Source organism: Lutzomyia longipalpis, chromosome 2 (assembly GCF_024334085.1).
Source record: "Lutzomyia longipalpis isolate SR_M1_2022 chromosome 2, ASM2433408v1".
Taxonomy (NCBI): domain Eukaryota; kingdom Metazoa; phylum Arthropoda; class Insecta; order Diptera; family Psychodidae; genus Lutzomyia; species Lutzomyia longipalpis.
The window spans coordinates 17,913,779-17,935,245 of NC_074708.1; the positions used below are offsets into that span (position 1 = coordinate 17,913,779).

The 21,467-nt window shown below is 36.7% G+C and overlaps 3 protein-coding genes across 4 annotated transcripts in view; 1 reads left to right on the forward strand and 2 right to left on the reverse strand.

Moving 5' to 3' along the window:
* The window catches only part of LOC129791083 (lutropin-choriogonadotropic hormone receptor), a 53,214-nt gene extending 37,523 nt beyond the window's left edge, over positions 1-15,691 (reverse strand). For both annotated transcript variants that reach the window (XM_055829007.1, XM_055829006.1), the window contains exon 1: positions 14,707-15,691. The gene's annotated coding sequence lies outside the window, so the exon portion shown is untranslated. The remainder of the gene's footprint in view (positions 1-14,706) is intronic.
* A 2,582-nt stretch (positions 15,692-18,273) lies between these two features.
* On the forward strand, positions 18,274-20,319 carry LOC129791084 (methionine aminopeptidase 2). The gene is made up of 3 exons (XM_055829010.1): positions 18,274-18,511; positions 18,748-18,942; positions 19,086-20,319. The coding sequence occupies exons 1-3, from the start codon at positions 18,349-18,351 to the stop codon at positions 20,126-20,128; spliced, it is 1,401 nt and encodes a 466-aa protein (XP_055684985.1). The 5' UTR covers positions 18,274-18,348; the 3' UTR covers positions 20,129-20,319.
* A 109-nt stretch (positions 20,320-20,428) lies between these two features.
* On the reverse strand, positions 20,429-21,432 carry LOC129791085 (uncharacterized). The gene is made up of 3 exons (XM_055829011.1): positions 21,242-21,432; positions 20,761-21,159; positions 20,429-20,699 (listed from the first exon to the last, which is right to left on the reverse strand). The coding sequence occupies exons 1-3, from the start codon at positions 21,318-21,320 to the stop codon at positions 20,599-20,601; spliced, it is 579 nt and encodes a 192-aa protein (XP_055684986.1). The 5' UTR covers positions 21,321-21,432; the 3' UTR covers positions 20,429-20,598.
* Positions 21,433-21,467: the final 35 nt, after the last annotated feature.

Sequence of the window (21,467 nt, forward strand, 5' to 3'; positions counted from 1 at the left end):
TGTGCCAGCCACTAAATCATTCAAACGGTGTGTCTCTTGTCGTGGAAAATTGATTTAGTTTTTCGCGCGCGCACCAATATAGGCCAGCTGAGAAGTAAAATAACTTTTAAATAAAGTCGGCCTAGCCAAATTTTGCACCATTTGATTCAAAGAATTATAAGAAACCTTTTTATACTTACTTAAGTGCTCTAAAACTTATGCTCGTTTCAATAAATGCGTTTAAATGGTTCCATACATTTTCACATAGAAGCCACCAAAGCCATTGAACGAACAAGTGACGTTACTGGGGTGTTCCAAGAAATTGCTCACACAAACCACATAAAATACTATAGTTTTTACAATTTCCACTCAACAAATTATAACGAGGATTAAAAAAAGTACTTCCTACATGAGATAATGCAGAAATAATAAGTAAACACACATTATTTCACAAAAAAAATCCCCACAAAAATGAAAATATTTACTCGAAAATTCTCAACTGTCAAATCATACTTTTTCGGAACACGAAGTTCAGCGACGTCGCATGTTCGTTCAATGGCTTCGATGGCTTCTATGGAAAAATGTATGAAAAATTTTTCAAACGCATTTTCTGAAATGAGCATAAGTTTTAGAGCATGCACGTAAATATTAAAAAATTTCTTATATTTTTATGAATCAAATGGTGCAAAATTTGGCTAGGCCGAATTTATTTAAAAGTTTGGGGTCATTTTCCGCTAATTCCACTGGCCTAATAGAATTTTTCATGTAGCAAATATTTTTCAAGATGCACAAACACACCCAAAGCACGCAGATGATGCAACATCGCGAACCAATATTGATGCTAAAATATTTATTGGGCGAACAGGTTGATAAACACGTTTTCAATATTCAATAGGTAAGGTACTCAGTGTGGGGAGCATTGAAGAAGTGATTCCATTTCAGCAAGGAGTCGGGTGAAAGTACAAGAATAATGTGTGTGCTTTCTGTTTGTGACTAACTGGATGCTGGCTGCTATGCTTGTTCACAGACATATTTTCTAGCTCTCTCATGCAAAAATACTCGCACCATGGAAACTACGTATTATATATAATGGAGGCTCACTGACGAGAGATCAAATAGGCCATCGAGAGCTTATGTGAAATATGAAAATTATGTCAACATTAAATCTGCATATAGAGGTGACCGGGGCTATTTGAGCCATAATTTCAGAGTCTCTATTAAATATAAAGAATATTTTTTTAATAGATAATTGTTATTGGAAATATTTAGCTCTTTATCTTTATTTTTGAATGTTCTTGAGTGCAGAAATATGAGTCTTCGAACTCTTTCTATGATTTTTTTTAAAATTTATTTATATATCAAAGTCATGGGGTCAATTTATACAAAAGAATTTTTTGGTCTAGTTGCAAAACTCATGGAAAATTCTTAATTAGTTTTATTTCCAAAGGAAAAGAATTTCAAATAAATAATTTTTTGCGAAGAATTAAACTCTAAATTAAACTCTAAATTATGATAATTATACAATATAAACAATTATTTAATTTAAATAGCCCCTATCAGCTTCCCTACTTTTGTTAAATTCTCCTACAATTAAATTAATAAAAGCTCCTTATCTGCAAAACTTCATCTTGCACTCTTCCTGCAGATAATAGCTGAGAAAATGAAGTTCTTAATTTTAACTCATGATATAAGTACTACACGAACGAAGTATATTACTCTTGATTCATGAAATTACGAACATTAATTCAATTGAAAGTCGGTCGTGAAAATCAATTTAGCGAAATTGGAAAACGTTGCAGTTAAATACACCCAAAATGTGCCATGAATGCAACATGGTGCATGGCTTCTATCGTAATTTCGCTTGCATGAGGATAAATTTCTAAATCCGCGAGGCACAATGGGATATACTTAATTCGAGGGGATTTTATTAGTGCACTGTCCGGTTGAATAATAATTTTGTAAATTATGTATTTTTGGCCAATGTATTTGGGGCAAATGTTTTCGCGGCGAATTAGTGGATACAAATCGAGGGAAATTCGTGTGATTTTTCACGGTCATTGATTTTTGATGATGTGGAATGAAGTAAATTTGTGGATTTTCCTTTCTGCTCCTTTGCGTTTTGTTAATTATTTGCGATTAAGCTTCAAATTAGACAGACGGCTTCTTTATGCTTTGATATGCGCGCTATATAAAGTTGAATCATGGAGCAGATTTTGAGTTTAATAAGAAAATTTATGGGGGCTTCTGTTTTAAATTAATCTTTTCCAGTTGTGCGATTGTGATTTATCTCGACATTTTATCTCACTCGCTATGTAGTAAAACGACGAGACTCCTTCTATGCGTTATATAAGATTACTTAATCGCGACTAATGATTAGGAATCTTTATTATTAGGCCCACGGCAAACAAAATATTCACTTAAGAGGTAATAGGATAAAGAGAAAATTTATTCGTAACAAATTGAAAGGTTTATTTATGATAAATTTTCTTACAAAAGTTAGTGAAAGAAATAAAAAATCTTAAGATTGAAATATAACAGAAAATGTGTAAAAGTGTATGATTAATTAAAATTAATTATAGATTTCTTGGAAAAGATTAAGAAAGTTACATGTATTAGGTATTCAGTTTTCTTACAGAAAACTCAGAAAAGAACTTTTAATATTTTTCAAACAAACAAAATGACCGTTAAAATTGTAAATTCAATTAAAATGAAAATAATTCAAAAATAATATAAAATGTAAAAATAGCGATAATCACGACATATTCTCAGAATCGCATCGCATTCATCTTGACAAATTGCCAGCATAAAAGAAAGTAAAACAGAGAGCTTTCGTAATTGTTTGCAACATTCCATTTGGGATTCATTCATATTCGATTCAAGCACTGGACATTGCAAAAAAAAAATTGCCCCGTATTTTTTGTTGGACATTCCTCAACTCTCACCGTGTGTGTCACATTTTGTGAAATGGCCGCAAAAAGCATTTAAAATTAATTTGCCGCAGACAAAATATAGAGGCTGTGTGGGTTGGCCTTTTTGTCGCGCTATGCAGCAAAAATCTAATTCATCGAATATGTGCCCCGCACTAAAGAGGGGAATTCTTTTGTGAAGTTCCCATTAAATGAGTGTGTTTTTGGTGGATGAAAATAATGCAATTAATCGAAAATAGCAGCAGTGATAAATTCACTTTTTACACAAAATAGCCACGAACTATTTTGTTGTGCTTGTTTTGTTCACAAAATGAGCTTTTTTTTTGGCATAAAATGACACAGAAATTGGACTTTTTGTAGACCACCAGTGAAGATTTTTTTGTGTATACTGCTGAGCTTTATGAGCTCCCTCATTGAGACATACATATATGTCAAGTGGTGTGGAGTAAAAGAAATTAGTACAATTATAGTGCTGTCAACTACCAATTTTTCTCAACTTTATGACGTGCGCCAGGCGATAAATGAATTAATGGGGTCGGGAATTGGGTGCAATTTTCACTCATTTTCATCCACTTGAACTTTTCACCGACCTCCCAACCCTCACTGCCAACCCCTTTTGCCGCAACACGCGACTTGAATATTGTTTCTATATTGTGATAAATTGAGCATGTGGGAGATCCAATGTGGTTGGGGCTTGTTCGTGGCTGAAATTGTTAAAATTCACAAGAGAGATCATTTTTAACGCGCAACACTCAATTCCCGCGAAAGCCCTCCCGCGGCTTTTCGCCCTCAAACCCCCAAGAGAACGATTTTCTCTTTTCACTCATAGTTGAGCTGTTTTTTCTATCACACTGGCGTCATATCCTAGGCAAAATGCTTTTAGTATGTTGATTTGGACATGAGTGAAAATATAAATATGAAATGCTTGATTGACTGATTTATTTTTATTCGTAACATTTAAATAAACTCACTATATGTATCTGTTCGAGAAGACTGAGAGGAAGTGGAGGATATTAACCCATTGCGAGGCGCCAGTATGTGGCAATCCCAAAAGTTATAACTTTCGCAAGCACTTTCATTAATTTCTTTTGACTTATTGGGCTTGAAGGTTTGTTTTCAGTAAACACAGCAATTAAGAGAAGTATTTACTTTTTGTAGTTTCTTTTATATTAGACCTCATTAGTTTGATTTTCTATCACAAATTAGGGTTTTTTTTTTACTTAAAGCTTTTAAATAAACAGCACACGGCAAAGGGGTGTGTAAAAAAACCCGTGCAATGAATTCTTTTTGTAGTTAAAACTACAAAAAGCTTAGATCCATAAAGCTCTTGGAAGAAAAATTAACAAGCTTTAAGAGAAAAAGTGCAAGTTTACGTTACAATTATAGGTAGGTACGTATTTTAGCTAATTCACGGCACTTGCAATGGCAAAAAAGTGAAGAATAGGTAAAGAGAGACGAATAAGACTGTAATATAAGTAACTATAGGTAGTTCCGTATTTTTATTATATATTTTTACGAATGTAAGGGTAACATTAATGGGTTAACAGGGTGATTGTCCGTTTGGCCTGGTCGCCTGTGAGTCAGAAGGGTCAAATAATGGGTGAACTAGAAAATCAAATGATTATTTTTAATAGCCACCATAAAGACGGAATTTAGCAGACTTCATCAGCGCGCGTTTTTGTTTATCTCACCCATTTTGTGTATCGTAAAAAAATTGTTAATCATATAATAAAATGTGTTAAATGCTCCATAGGATTAGGTTTCACGTGGGGTATTTGGTGTGTGCATGAATGAGCTGCTGGAAGGTGGGAATGAAAACCTAATGAGCCATAGTGGATCATTAAAAGTATTTTAATATTTCTTCATTGGCGCTACGGTGCGTGGTAAATTTTCTCCCAGTGAGCGTCAAAGGAGCGATAAATTTGCAAGTTGCCAGACGTGTGGCGTAGGGAAGAAGTATCAACAAATTAATTTATGGGCTTTTCATGAGGTATATATGGGTGTGAGAATTCCCATTACATTTCGACGCAAGTGGGGAGAGCCCTCATCTACTGAGTTATTGGTTTTGCAGGCAGAGAAACTAACGAAAATGGAAACTATTTCAAGGTGGGCACCAGGCGTCCCCATCGTACTGTGACTCAAGCACGATGGATGGGACCATTAAATTAGAGAATAATGCCTCTTTGTGCCAATCATCCCACTCGAAAATTCAATCAATAACCCATAAATTTCAATATAACTACATATTCCTTTCCTTTCCGATCAACGTAAATGAGTGTGTGTGTGGTGTGCGTGTTTGTGGCTCCTTTGAAAGCTTGAAAGCTAATGAAGCCACAGCTTTGCCGATAAATAACTCAACACTCAAATTGCAAAAATGCACCAACAATGATGAAGAAAAAATTGCAAATTTTCCAAATTCGTCACATTACTTAATGTGAGAGAAAATTTTACAATAATAAAATATCCGTGAGTCGCCATGTGTCCTACTTGTAAAATCTAATTTTAGCCGCCGCCGATGAATTTAATATTATATATGAAATTCTACGTGCTATAATCTCTCCACACACTGCCAGGCATCGCAACATTGTCCATATAGTAAAGTGAAATATCACATGTTGATTTATCGCAACATATAATCATATACAAATACATTATAATGGATGTTATTAATTTTGTCGTATTTAGTATTATACCTGGTGTGCGCCCCGTGTTCCCCCGCGCATGATTAACATTTTCGATTGTAATGCCATAACTCAACCTGGCCTCAGTGCAGAAGCCAATTTAATGTGCGAGATATTCTCACCCAATACCTAATTATTATTATTTTTATCTCAACCGCTCGGTATTCTCACGCTTTTAATTAAGTCTTCAGCAGGGAAGAGATATTTACTTTTAATGAGATTTCACATCGCACCATATCAAAGTGAGTTTTCACAGCCCAAAGGAATGAGTAAAAAAAATCAAGGAAGGAAAAGAAAACCCAATACAGCTTTCTCGTAAGGATGATGAAGCAATGCGTAGATGAGAAAGTTTGAATTGAGCAGGTCCATTAATTTCACGCAGGAAATATTTTATGGGTTGATGTAACCCTAATTCTGTATTTTTTAATAAATATTTAGCTTAATGTAGGAGAAGAATTAATTTAATGAAGGCAATTGTGACGCAATATGCAAATATTCTTAAGGTTTTGTATAAAGGATTTGTTTTTCTTCAATATTTATTGAAATCTTTCTGTATACATAATGTGTAAGGGAAGAAGGTCTTTACGTTGTTAACATAGGGATTGAGTTTGTTTATATATTGCGTAATGAAATAATTTATTTAATAAAATGTATTTATAAGTAGCTTTTCCTGTACAAATATAATTCAATTTCAGGCAATACGTTATGAAGTTTTTGTGTTTCAAATAGAAAAGTTTTCCTAATAATAAATTCATTTTTGGCAAGATAGGCAAAACTTTTTTTTTAAGAAAAATTCCTCGCATAATCGTTTTTGGCGCCATTCCCTTGTAATTCATATAAGAGCATACGTCTGGACGTGTGCGAGACGATTTGCATGACTTTCCAATAAATTAGCCATAAGAAGTGAGGTCAATATATCGCATGAGATGCTGCTTGTTTTGTCATATCGGGGCATGGAAGTGCAAAATCTCGCGCCGGGATGTTTATTTAATCTTACAAGACACATCTGCATAACCTCTGGTCGTTATAGCATTCATTAGTGGCTATTTAAATAATAATTATTCGTATTCTTTTCCACAAATCTCTCAGCGGGTGCACGGATGGGGCTTTCGGCACCATCGGCAAGTGCAGGAAGATTGCACACTGGCGGCGAATGAGGGTGATGAGACGGTGTCTTCATCAATTGGCATCATTTTCACGTGCTCACGCCAAAATGTACTGACTCAGCGCGTGTGAACATAAAGTCGATTGAGTGTTTAATTAACAGCGGTGAAGTGACCTACCCAATTTATATTTCATGGTGCCACCATAAAATTTAGCAAAAAAAGAATGTTTTTTGGGTGCAAAGAAAAAAAAAGTGCGCCAGAAAGAATCCTCACCCAAAACGACATTCCGTCCATGAATGTTTTAAAGCATCTAAAAATAGTTTTTCACTTATCGTCTCGACGTGGTGAGAAAATTGTGGCAATTTTTCATTTCTCAACTTTTTCACCGACCCATCTCGCCTCGTCTGGCTCGTTTGTATGAGAGTACCACATCACATAAGTAAATTCCAGTGGAAACGAAAGGAGATTTAATCCACACAAATGATTTATGAGATGGAATAAATTTCATCCCCCTTCCCCAGTATTATTACAAATGTAATCCGCCCATTGTTTCCACCATCCAACCACCAAATCATTTGGCTTTGGCATACAAGAGTTTTGTTAGTTTACGTCTCCTCCTAAGTCAAATCTTTTAATCATTCCCCACTTGCTCTTTCCCTTTGGCTGATATGTTATTTTTTCCTCCTCCTCAAAACTATCCAACAGAGAGCTTTTATGCACTAGTGGCGCGATGTCCCCACGAGAGTACTCACGGGGTGTGAAGATAATTCAGTGAGCGGGAGAAAACGAAAAGGCGACCACCTGATAAGACTGCAGCGTGTAGCAATGTGAAACTTTTGGCCAAATCGTGGCTATTGTACAACTCCCACATATAGCCACGAACATACCCAAAAGAGATTTCGGTATTAAGTCATGTGCGAGATCCCTAAGACTCTTTTATTACAATTGCCTTTCGCAGCAGCACACGATATATACGGCGGATGGGACACAGAATGGTTCAATTCCCAGCAATTTATGGGGTGAATTTTGAGAAGAGAGGAATTTTTCGTTATATTGAAAATAAATGACGTACTCAACACATTGCGGGCAATTTATGCGAAAAAGCTCGCTCAATATCAACCCCATATATACGATGGGTGCACCACACAGCAAAAACTCTTTTGATGGGTGCTGAAGAAGAAAATGGCCACTGAGGCCATTGGGATCCGCATTTGGATGAATCAATAAATAGTGAATCTAATCGATATTGAACCCTGACACCCAAGCGTGTCCCTACAGGCTGGAAAAAATTGGTCTTGGGAAGTGAAAGATTGCATAGTGGCCATTGTGGGCAAGGTGGGAAGATTCTTGGGTTAAACTTGGGCAAAAAGGTTGTTGGTTGTATTGTGAAATGGTGAATTTATTAAAATAATTAAATTGATTCAATTTAGATGTATTTTCTGTAGATTTAGATGAAAATTTTCAGAGGAAAACTAACAATTAATTAATTTCAAGATTTCTTAATTTAGTCATTAAAATAGTATCAAAACTGTCTTAATATTTCATGCATAAAGTCCGTAGTAAGCAATAAATAAGATTATATGCAATAACAGAACGTTTTAAGAAGTTTTGAAAAACCTTTGAATGAGAAAAAGCTTTACAATAAAGCTTGAATGTTCTATATACACATAATCTATGCGAAATGGTTCATTTTACTTGTAAAGGGAGATTTTAAAGAAAATTTCTCGTCACTTTATGCACTCACATTGTTGTTGAAATCTGCATTAAGCAAAGTGGCTACTTGAGTAGAGTATTTCAAGCGTCAAACATTCCGTAGATTGAATTCTTTTGTCAAGACAAGCAAAGGTAAATATTTCCTGTCGGATGCAAGGACTTCCTCAGACGTACACCACTCCTGTGGAAATTGCCCTCCCTTGGGGGTAGTGAACGGGGGTGAAAATTCCCATCCCGATCAACCCTTTCCAAAATGTGTATGAGCTGTTGCCGCGCCAGGGATGTGTGATAGCCGGGAGGGAAGGTGGCATTGAGTGTTTTTCTCCGAATGGCCAACACATCGTCACCCATTCTTCTTTACAAAAACTATTTTCTTTGGCAGTGCAATAACAGCAAAATTGCGGGCGTGCCAGTATAGCGATAGGTGGGTGGTGGTGGTGGTGGAAAAAATGAGGTGGAACGCCAGAGAGAATTTCATTTAAATGTTTTCACCACATTTTGAGTGAATTGAAGGAGAAGACGCACACAATACCGACGATGGGGTGGAAATATTCATGCAATCTTATCTTACAATGGCTACAATTTAAATCCCTCTAAATTCGCTTTCTGTTGGATTTTCATGTGCGCTCAATTTATGGGATAATTGGTGGAAAAATTTTCTTGGCATAGACCATGGCTGTGTTTTTGCTGAAGTGGCTACACACAGTTGGGAACGAGAAGGGAAATGGATGGGTGAAAAGCTAACATTTGTGCTACAACCACACTCGGACTTTTAATTAATAATTGCATTTAAATTGTGGTCCATGGGGTGGGATATTTTATTGTGGACAGAAGGAAAATCATTGCCCTACCACAAACTCCCCTCTTCCTTGCAATTTTCAAAAGCCACAACACTTTTCTCTCCCCCCCCCTCTCTCCCGTCATTTAGTAAATTATCCCCATTGCAAGAGCGAGAAGGATTGAATGGAAAGCAAAGTTAATCTTCCACACTGGAATAACCCACAAAAGCAACCCCCCCCGTCCCACAGAGCTTTTCCAAAATGAAACTGTTTTCCTTGAGAGCTTTTATACTCCTCAAACCAAAATGTTTTTCCTTTCTTGCGACTGCATTTTCTTCCTTCTAGACTATTGGAGAGAAGGGAAAACTGCACCGATCAGCATTTTGGTAATTTTCCCTCTCTGTGGGGAATTATTTAAGCAGATTTCTCCATTAGGGCGACATTGGTTAATGAAATGAGTACATTTTCCACCAAATTAGACCACACACAGTGTCTCTTCGGGAATCAACATAAGGCAATTATGCATCATTTGAAGCAATACGAACATCAACAGTGAAGCAATGATGATTCGGAAAGAAAGCGGAAAATGTTGGAAATTGCAATGGGAAGCTTATTTAAATTTGAAGGGATTCTCTCAGTTTTCCTTTTCAGCACAAGAAATAACATTCAAACAATTTGCTTTTTGAGCAGAAATTTTCAGAGATGTAGTTCAAAGAATTGAGATTTAATTTTATCGTTGATTCTGCATCTTCAATGAATGGATATTTGTTAAAAAAAAAAAAAACTAAAGTATATGTACTTTAGCTTCATGTGCAGTAGATTACCATACTATGGGAGAATATGGATGGATTTTTAAAGAAACATTTGCTGTGAAATTACTTATTTAGACACAATTTTTTTTTTCAATATTAAGCAGATGTACAGTGCAGGTCCACATGTAGTGTACTTAGGTGTTTGTAGAAAATAATGTTTCATAACACGCGACAACATATCTCATAAATTGTATTTTAGTAAAATTCCTCCTCATACTACTTATTTAAATAACAAACTCCAAAGCTTGAAGGTACATGTGTACATATGTAGGGGAAGACGGGGTAATTTGACCACTTTGGCAAAGTCATTAATGGGAATATCTCAAGTATGGTAAATGCTAGAAAATCCATTTCTCCACAGTTTATACTCCCCATAGAAATAATCAATCGTACCAAGTTTGAGGAAAATCCGATCATTAGATTTTCTTTTATTTGATAAAAATCATTTTTTCACTTTTTCAAGTGCTTTTGGCATTTTGAATGTACGTCATTTTCGAAAAATTTTTAACACTTAAAAATTAACTTTTAAGCCATTAAGGGTCATTGATCCATCATAAACACGATAGTGACATCCATTTTCCGAAATCGCAAACAGATTTTCCTGTGGAAATGGTTTTATCCGGAAAATTGGAGTGGGGTAATTTGGCCACTTGAGTTTTTCCGGCACATTTTCCGATGCACATTTAAGATATTTATTGTGGTTATGCCTTTTAATGTTTTCTTACAGATTATAAGCAAAGTAGGATAAAAAATTTTAACTAAAAAAAGAAATTAACGATAATTTGAAAAATGGCCTTTTTTAGACTTTGCCCGTTAATGGTTCAGAAAATGTTAAAGTTTGAGGCTCTGTTAAATATTTTTATCTGGAAAATTACTGGAAATCAATCTTAGATAAATATCCTATCTTCCAAAAAAATAATCGAAAAAATAAAATTTTTTTATTGTCCAAAAATTTTCATGTTTAATAATTTGTGCGCCAAAGTGTCCAAATTACCCGTGCTCGGGGTAATTTGGACACTAAGCTAAGGGTCCAGGAGAATGGAAAATTCACCCATTTCTCATCGAGATAGAGAAAAGTGTTATATGGGGAAGTTGTAGGCCGGAAAATTTCCTACAAAATAGGGCTATTTGGTTTTCTTCATACTACCATACTTGCTTGATATATTCCAAAAACCGCCAAAGTGGCCAAATTACCCCGTCCTCCCCTATGTATATACAAAATTCAAATTCGACCCTCTAGTCTCACTGGACTTCCATTACAAAAGCAACGGGATTAACCATTAGCTTTATAATTTTCAGTTTAAATTTTTTAGTCAATGAAACATAATATTGCGTGTGTCCATCATCAATCATCATGCAAATAATCAGGGAAGAAAATGATCACGATTTGTAATTATAGCTATTACGAATTAATAGTTGAGCATTTCTGTAACAATCATTCTGAGCACAGTTTATTCCGATTTCACAAACAAACCGAGTATTCCAGTTTGTGCTTTTTAATGAGAGTTTTTCTTTAAAGAGTGTCTCGCTGTTGCTACCTGTGTGTAATAAATATTTATATCTGCCTGCAGATAAGGATTTAAGCTTCTTAGTTTTCAAGGATTGTTCTATTATAATTGAATGCTCAGTTGCGTATTTTATTCCACAGATAGGTAAAGAATAGCTAGAAAAATGCAGAGGTTTTGCACAAATTTAGCAGAAAAGTTCCATTTTTTTAAACCAAAAAATGAAGCTTTCCTTTTCATGTACATATATTGTTATGCAGCAATGCCATTTTCATACAACATAAAATTTCATTACAAGAAAAAAATTAAATAAAAAATACTCATGAAAACAATAAAATTTAATTTGTATGCTTATAACCTCATGCTAAAATGGTTAAAATAAATAAAAGAAGACTTTTATATTGATCTCCAAACGATGTAAACCAGTCTTGAGACTTTTAGTTATGTATGCCAAGCATAACTGCCACATGAAATTAATGAGCTTTTATGAGACAATCTTGATTTTCATTAATTTCCAATAATTAATCCAGAACACAAAGAAGCAAGAAGAACTCCACATAAGTACAAAAAGTTCAAAGATGTAATGAAATGACCAAAGAGAATGCAATTGAACTACCGTGTAAGATGATTCGAAAGTAATTGCAGTGTGGCATGAAGATATTAAAGGCGTATTGAGCTTGGGTGATTATGAAGGGGGACAAAATACAAATTTCCACGTCCACTGCATCATTTTTATTAGTTAGTGACTAATAAAAGTGCAAAAAGTGCAATTAAAGTTGAATTATTGCCATGAAACATTTTACAGAATGGCTCACACACACAATAAATGGGCATTTTATTGACTCATTGGGGTCTTTTCTCCTCCTATGATTAATAAGTATTAAAGCTCAAATACAAACACCATGGGCAATGGAAGGCGTGTGCATAATTTTGTGTCACATGCAAGTGTAAAACAATAAGAAAATATCTGCATTAAATTACACAAAATTACGCTCATGTGCAAGTGCCAGGGATGGTTGAAAATGTTACATGAACTCCGTCTCCGCACGGTTGCAATTCCTTCGACTCCCCAGGAAGGTATGGTGTGGTGGGAAAATTTCCTTCAAATGCAGGATTTTCATGTACTCCGCAGTCCCTGTTCTCATTCCGCTCTACCCTAAATTTCGGAGCCATCTCACAAGACAGATGGTTTAGCTAAGTTTTCTTAAGCTAGGGGAGGTTTCTTCTTTTAATATTTAAAACCATAATCCCATAGAGAAAATAGCGCGAAAAGCTACGAGATAGGCGAGAGCTTTCTGCCCCGGGGGTTGTCGAGGAAGCTCACAAGAGGAAAATGAACCCTTGGGGTCAGGAGGGTAGGTTGCAAAAAAAAGAGAATTGCTTAACATATGAGTCCCTCTTTACCCATGAATTCTCATAACATGATTCAACGGTTCCTGACTTAGGGAGGAAAATCACTGGGAAATCCCTGAAAATTTTCATTTAAAAGCTCTCTACATGGCTGATTTTTCCTCCGTATAATACGATGGATATTACAAAAGGCACCCAGAATCTTCTCAGCTAAATTGAGCTATGTATGGTCTCTCTTTCACTCAAATAAGACTTTTCACAGCGACAGTGTTGGTTTCTATTCTGTGTTTAAAATGAAATTTATAGGCAATGTCGTTAACCTTCATTGTCAAACTTGTAGCTCATTTTTCTTCTTACACTCCATACTTCTTGTACACATAACTTTGCCTCGAGTTCTTGCACATTATTTTTATCCACATAGCACACACCGAGACATGTGAATCATGTTTTTCTATGAGGCCCCATCTCATGGGACGTGCGGTACATGGCAAAATGATAAGTGGTTGGCAGACAGAGACCCAAATCGAATAATGTAGGAAAAAATCGCAATTTTGCATTCACATAAATTGAGAATGAAAGTTTTCATGGTTATTTGAACATTTTCCAGCGCGACAGACCTGGAAAATAGCTATACCCTTAAAACATTTTTTCCCTCAAAGGGCGAAAGATGGCATTTTATATGCGCTTTAAAAAAAACTAGGGGAGTAATGCAACTGCCATGTTCCAATTTTGTGATTACAAATTTTATATACATTTTTTATAGGTCAGAAAGGTTTCAAAGAGCTCGCAATAATATCCTTAATCTGTGAGCATAAAACTGAGAGAACCTGTCTGGCTGTTGCTCATATTGCGTTAATTCAATTTGTTCAAGCCCATTGGCAAGAAACATAAAATTTTTTCAAAGGAATTTTTATTTTATTTCTCCCGCAGCTGTTTTTAAATGTTTGCAAAAGTTTAATTCTTGAATAATTTTTTTTTTGATTTCTTTTCTTTTGAAGCTATTTATTTACAAGAAGTATTCAACTTAATTAAAAGGATTGGAAGCTTTCTTTTCAGTAGAATGTAAATATTTAATTAAAAAATAAACTAAATAATTTTAATTTTGATTTTTTTTAAATAGGAAAAAATCTTTTTTTAAAAATTTCTTTTTCATAAATAAGTTTATCCGCTATAATAGGGAAAATCCTCTCATTCGGGAAAACATTTGGAACATACATAATTTAAAAAAAAAATCCCTAAGATTCCCGTTTTTGACTGGTATCAACTTTTTTTTCAATTTCAAGCCAATAATCTCCTCAAAGTCTAAATAAAAAAAGAACAAGAATAATTTAAATCGATCCATGTTGAGACAATTCCTCCTAAATACCTTGATGTTGGCTTCTGAAAATTTTCCATTACATATTTCAAAATATTATTTTTCAAAAAAACAACGTTTTGCATTTTTTAATATCTGCTATTTTTGGTCAATTTGGTGCTTTCATTGCGCAATTCGACACAAGACTATACAACAACACACGTAAAAGAGGGCCCCTTTGTGAGCTTCAACCAGCTGTGCCGATCAAATGATTTTAAAACTCAGAGCGCAGAGATCTCAAATCCGCCCAGAATGGCTACCAAAAGGTTACCTATATGCAGTGTGGCGAAAAGAAAGCTGCGGCGGTACCCAATGCAGAAGGACCCAAGCTGTGTTAATTGGGCCTCCGCGTGAGAAGTACAAAAAAAAGACAATCAAGTTGAGGGGAATATTTTCACGTAACGAGACACAATAGCAATGAGGCGAGAAAGTACGTATGCGGGGCTTTTAAATGAGAATTCATTAATGAAAATCCAACGTCACCGATTGCGATCACTCACATCAGCTGAAGCAAAGTGGTCGACCCAGAGACTCTCTTGTTGGATTGTGCAGTGAATGCAATGAACAATTTTTAGTCTTACTCCACTTTGTGTGGCTTTGGTTGTGCACATGAAAATATTCCTTCAGGTGATGCAGATCTCACTCTTTTTTTTTTCTTTTTATTTTAAATTCTTCTTAATGCAACTTCACTGACACTGTAACACCTTCGTGGCGCGCAAATTGTGCCTCTTCACAACATTTTCACATCTCTGGAAAATTCACTTGAGCTTTTTTTCTGGAGGCTGCTCGCGTCACAGATGGTTACAAATGACCGTTCGAGAGGTGCTTGAGGTTCTCTTTTTTTCGCACAGCTCTTCAGCGAACTTTTTTTTTTTTCTTAAAATCTCTTCACTTTGTCCACACTCACGATGTTCCGACAAGAAAACCACGTTCCATCAACGCACCACGGTCGGTCCACCTGGCTGATGGTTATACACACTTGTAGTTATATATTACGTGGATAGGACACATGCACGCACTCCACAGTTTATCACTTCTGCAACTGCGAGCTTTGAATGAATACTGATGCTTTCACGCGAAAATGCCTTCAAAATAATAAAGAGGCAAAAAAAGAAGTCTCAAGATCCTCGTTATGTATTCCACACCGTGAGTTTCGAGAGGTTTTTCATGCATGTGAAAAACTCCAGAGCAATCGATCGGTCTGGTGTGGACTCTTCAACAACGAAAATCAATGCCCACACTTTTCAGGCGGTTGCCTGCAGAATTTACGATCTCAAGTCCGCACACAAGACGCCACACATATACATTTGGGAGCCCCCAAATTGCGCGAAATGGAGAGTGATTGGAGAGAAGTTGGTGAGGTGCCGAAGACGGGAGTGCAAAAAAAGAGCATTCACCGTGAGAAAAAAAATCCCGCCAAAGAGTCACTCGGAGGACAGTGAGGGACGTGCGCGCGTGACCGACTTGGTTGACTTCGCGAAAGAGACTGCTGCCGCTACTTTGTGTGCGAAATGTTGAGCTTGCCCGACACAGTGTTTGGGTGGGAGTGCTGCTGGGTGGCGATGGAGCTTCTGGTGGTGCACACGCATCAACACGGCTCCGAACTTCTCCTTCTGTGACCCACCTCACGCTTGTCCCCCACCGCGGCGTGACCGTTCCGCTGGCTTTCGGGGAAAATTGCGACACGCCGGCAAACGGAAAAACGTCCCACGGTGTACATTCACAAATCGGATTGACGTGCGGACTTGAATGCCAATTCCACATAGCAAGTGCTTTCAGTTTCTCACCTCTGGCGAATTTTTAATGAAAACCACTATTGATGGTTTTGTATGATACCTATACTTAATATTTATTTTATTTTATCGATTTTAACATGTTAACACGGTCAATAGTTAAATTTTTAAATTTATTTTTTAATGTAGATATTTAAAATAATATGATTGATTTTAGAGAGCTTTTACACATAACATTAAATAAGTTATTATTTATATATAGGGGAGACCGGGGTTAAAAAAGTCACTTAAGGGTTTAGAATAAGGTCAAAATATCATATTTCCCAAATAGATAAAACGAAATGTATAGCTCATTTCTTTAGGAAATTTACTGCCCTATAACTCTTTCTCAGATCATTTTGTTCTATCTAGCTAGGAAATATGATATTTTAGGCTTTTTCCAAACCCTTAAGTGACTTTATTAGCCCCGGTCTCCCCTAGTAAATTTTATAATTTAGAATGTAATTTTGAATATATTAGTTGGTGTTCCACTTCGTGGCCAACACCAAGTATTTTGTTTATGAAATCGTATTAATTAATCGACATTGCCATGTTTATTCCTTTTATTTATTTTTTTTAATAGATAAAAAAAATTTAAAAATGAACACTAAAAGCTTATCAAAGTTAGTTAACCAACTTAAAGGTGCTCAGCTCAGCTCAGCTCAGTTTAGTCGAGAAAATCGTATTAAAAACCACGTTTTGCCTTTTAACATTATTCGGTTTAAAAGAAGTTTAATTATATAAAGAAAAAAGTATATTTATAGTTTTTTGAAGAGATTTTTTCTTACATTTTCATGCGATATTATATATTTATATGTAATTAAGATACATGCTTTTCAGTGAATTTTTACAGAACAATAAATCCCAATAAAGAGAAATCTCTAATTTAATTTAAAGCAGGAAGATAAACTTTAAATAAATATGAGAGTTATGCATTTGCAAGCACGAAGGAGTTCCGTCGTGGTGGCTCTTCCGCCAGTCTTTCCCGTCACTCTTCCTGCCATTGCCGCGCCATTCCTCTCCACCTCCCCTTCCCACTAGCCTTCCCGCCAAAATTCCATTGAAAGTCTGAGCAAGTGGCGGGATTTTGCTGTGTGCGGCAAAGCAATTGCGAGATCCGTTCTGGATTCACGTCCTCGTCATGGAATTTGTCGTTGCATTTTTCTGCGGGGTCAGGGGGTTGTGTGGGTGATGGAGAGGAGATGGGTGTGTGAGGGGGGAAATGTATGTAATTTACCAAATGCGTTTGCTTCGGAACAAAAGGTTGAAAGACCTCCACAGCGTGGCTTTTTGGAGTAAATCGAGTGGAGACAATGCGGATGGCCATCTCATACAATTTCGGTTCATTCTGAGTGTAGCTCACAGACAGAAAGCCAATGGATTGAGCACGACTCACGCACTGTTGCCGCAGAAAAATGAGACGCTTTCCCGCGCAATTTCCTCACATTGTGATCCTTTAATGGGCCATCTCACTCTGTGCAATTTCCTCAAGGAATTGCCTGACGGCCGTGTGATTTCCATCCATTTTCCATGGAAATTTATTCACCTTGTTTGTCATTACATTTCCTCCTTGTTCGTCCTTTATTCGAGTAAAAGAAAGAAATTATCACATTTAGCAAATTGAACTTGATACTTGCTAATACAAAATGTTTTTGTGAGTCCTTAAAGTCCTTGAGCGAAAAGTGCTGAGGTCAGTTAAAGAAGTCACGTTGTAACTATTGAAAGTTTTATTAATGATATTCTTAGATCATAAAGATTCAAATCATTCAAATGTTTGAAAAGCTTCAAGACAAAGTTTTTGGGATGTTTTGTGCGTTTTGTGGTAAGAGTTAAGAAAAGAGAGAAAATAATTAATTTTGTACAACTCAAATATTTGTTTTATGATTTATTCTTTAATTATAAAACTTCAATAACATATTTTCAGTGTTTTTATAACTTTTTTAAATCATTTTTCAATTATTTTTAATTAAAGAATTTTATCTTTTCATTTATTGGTTAAAAAAGTTTAATTGAAATTATATTTTTTTATCTTAAAATATGTATAAAATCTTAATTTTATTTTAAAATTCAATGTGGTTCCAACTGAATAAAAGATAATATTAAAATTTTTATTTTAGAAAAAAAAATTAAAAGAAATAAAAAAAACTCAAAAATAAAACAAAATAAATAAAAAAATTAATTGTTAAGAAAAGGTAGGCATTTTTATTCTGGACACCTTCAAAGCTCCATCTTTAGGCGAAAATTAAGCTAGCTGGTGCAAAAGCTCCTAATAACCTGTCGAAATCGTTCGCAGATTATCGGCCTACTTTCACGGTGAATATCGGCTCTTCGTTAGATTGAGCAAAACAAAATTTTGGTCTTATCGCGAAAATGGAAGTGAGTGTGGAAAAAATGCAAATCAGCGAGGAGGGTGTGAATAATGAGGAAAATAGTGAGAAAGTTGATGCTGAGGATGGTACTGAGGAGGTAGAGACCAAGGAGGAGAGCAAAAATAAGCGGAAGAAGAAGAAAAAGGCCAATAAGAAGGCAGCAGGTTAGGCACATGCATTGCTTGTCTTTTTTGCCCTTTTCCCCGCATTTGGCTGCATTGAAGACTCATTCTCGACATGAAGTACTCCTTACCGGCTGATAAGGATGCTGGATGAGGGATTTCTGTGGATGATTGATGTTTTCTTTGTCAGTTGCTGGGGAAATTCCATTAACTTCGACACGGAGTGAGGTTATGTTGTGGGTGTTTGAGGAATGATTCCCGGAATTTATTTTTTGCAGAAGACGCCGAAGCTTCTGCCGCGGCTGAAGGTGCCAAAGAGAAGGAAGATGGAGAAGAAGAAAGCACCGCAGCGGGAGATGGTGAGAAGAAGAAGAAAAAGAAGAACAAAAGTAAGAAAGGTGGTGCCAATGGACAAACAGATCCACCAAGTGTGCCGATTGCCAAGCTCTTCCTCGACGGAAACTTTCCGGAAGGTAAAATTTTTCAATCTTGTGTGTTTTCTAACATTGTTCTGTGTATCCTAACCACTAGATAACATGGGAAATTTTTGTTTCTAACTTAAATGTTGAAATGTTTATGAATGGAACGAATGATTAATTTAAAATAATAATATTAGGCGAGATTATGCATCATCCAACGCTAGTGGATGATCGTACAGCCAAGGATAGATTCACAAATGAAGAGAAGCGTGCCCTGGATCGTTTACATTTGGACATCTACAATGATTTGCGACACGCCGCCGAGGCGCACCGGCAGACGCGTCAGCATATTCAGCGTTGGATTAAGCCCGGCATGACAATGATTGAGATCTGCGAGGAGTTGGAGACAACTGCTCGTCGCCTTATAGGCGAGAATGGTCTCGAGGCAGGATTAGCATTTCCCACGGGATGCTCCCTCAATCACTGCGCAGCTCACTACACCCCAAATGCGGGGGATACAACGGTGCTCCAATACGATGATGTGTGCAAAATTGACTTTGGTACCCACATCCGTGGAAGGATCATCGATTGCGCCTTCACTTTGACTTTCAACGATAAATACGACAAACTCAAAGAAGCTGTCCGAGAGGCCACAAATACAGGCATCCGCGAGGCAGGAATTGACGTTAGGTTGTGCGATATTGGCGCTGCCATTCAGGAAGTTATGGAATCGTACGAAATTGAGCTGGACGGAAAGACCTACCAGGTGAAGAGCATCCGGAACCTCAATGGGCACTCAATTGGACCCTATCGCATTCACTCCGGCAAGACCGTGCCCATCGTCAAGGGAGGCGAAACAACACGCATGGAGGAGAATGAATTCTATGCCATTGAGACATTCGGTTCAACGGGACGTGGTCAGGTGCACGATGATATGGATTGCAGTCACTACATGAAGAACTTCGAGGCTCCATATGTGCCGCTACGTCTCCAGTCATCAAAGGTGCTTCTAAACATCATCAATAAAAACTTCAGCACATTGGCTTTCTGCAAGCGCTGGCTGGATCGTGCTGGAGCCACAAAGTATCAGATGGCACTCAAGGATCTTTGCGATAAGGGTGTTGTGGAACCATATCCACCACTATGTGACGTCAAGGGTTGCTATACTGCTCAGTACGAGCATACAATTATGTTGCGCCCATCTTGCAAGGAGATCGTCTCTCGCGGCGAAGACTACTGATGCACCCTCACAGGTAACCTTCCCCCTCATTGATTTGTTTTCATTTTTCCTGCCACAAGAATCATGCCGCGATTCCAGACTCCACTGAGTCCCCTCCTTTTGTATGGCATTGCGTGCGAGCGTGGGCGTGTAAAGTTTTATTCTAATATACAGAAATGATGAGATGAAACAATAAAGAACTTACCTAGAAATTTTTTGAGAAATCATTAGTGGATCAATTCAAATGAATCCTTTCAATGTTGAAGCTAGAATTTTGAACATTACTTCCCGTCTTTAGATTGGTCGTGGAATTCACGGACATTTTATTCCTCTAAAATTTATTTAAATAGTACTTCTTTTTAATGTACACGTAATTTTGAATTTTAAGATCCATCGTGCTGATGAAAAGAAACAAAACGTTAACTAATCCAGAGCATCATAAAATACTTGCAATGGATCTTTAATGCCTTGGTCGTAGGAGGAGAGTTTTCTTAGAGCTGAAACTGCGGATGGTCACTTTGGTAGTAGAGGACTGTATTGCTGACGGATGGGTCAAATATCTCGGTCTTTCGTTGATTATTCTGAGAATTAGCTGTAAGAACAAATGGCATTTAGGGAGTTTCCTCTTTGTAACTTTGCAGGACTTCTCTTACCAAAATCATCATTTAGGGAAATAATTTCAAAGGTCGTCTCACTGCTGGAGGTGTTCTTGTCCATCTTTGTGGTTTCTCTGTACTTCTGCAGGTACAACTTCAGGGGGTCCACGTAGTTATCAAAACCAAGACTACTCATTGCAAATAGGATGTCTTCCCCATTGATGGTTTTTCGCTTTTCCATGTGACACCGATCACTGGCTTCACTTGTGATGAATGAAATGAACTCCGAGACGCATTCCTGCACGCATTCTCGGGCATCTTTTGCGATCTTTCCATTATCCGGAATGGCTCGTTTCATGATCTTCGCAACATTTGCAATGGGCAGGAAACGATCTTGCTCACGCAGTGGCTTGGAAGATTTGTTTCCATCTGAGTCATCAGAGTTATCCACAGTGTCTGTTGTAAAAAAATTGTGCCCCCAAACATTAGCACCCCTTTTTTTTTTTTAAGTTAGATGTTTCTATTCCTAAATACTAACCTGATCCAATATCGTCACTTGCGGAAACCATCACACTCTCCATCATGTACGAATGTTTGAATTCATTTTCTGAATCCATCCCACCCAAATTTTCTTCTTAAATTGCGTAAAAAATGTATAGAAAACTCGATTAGAAAACAAAACAAATCTCCTTTGTCAAAAATAGCAATTATTACTTTTAGGGCACAAGAAAGACGGAAGATGTCGCCTCGAATATAATGCTAAT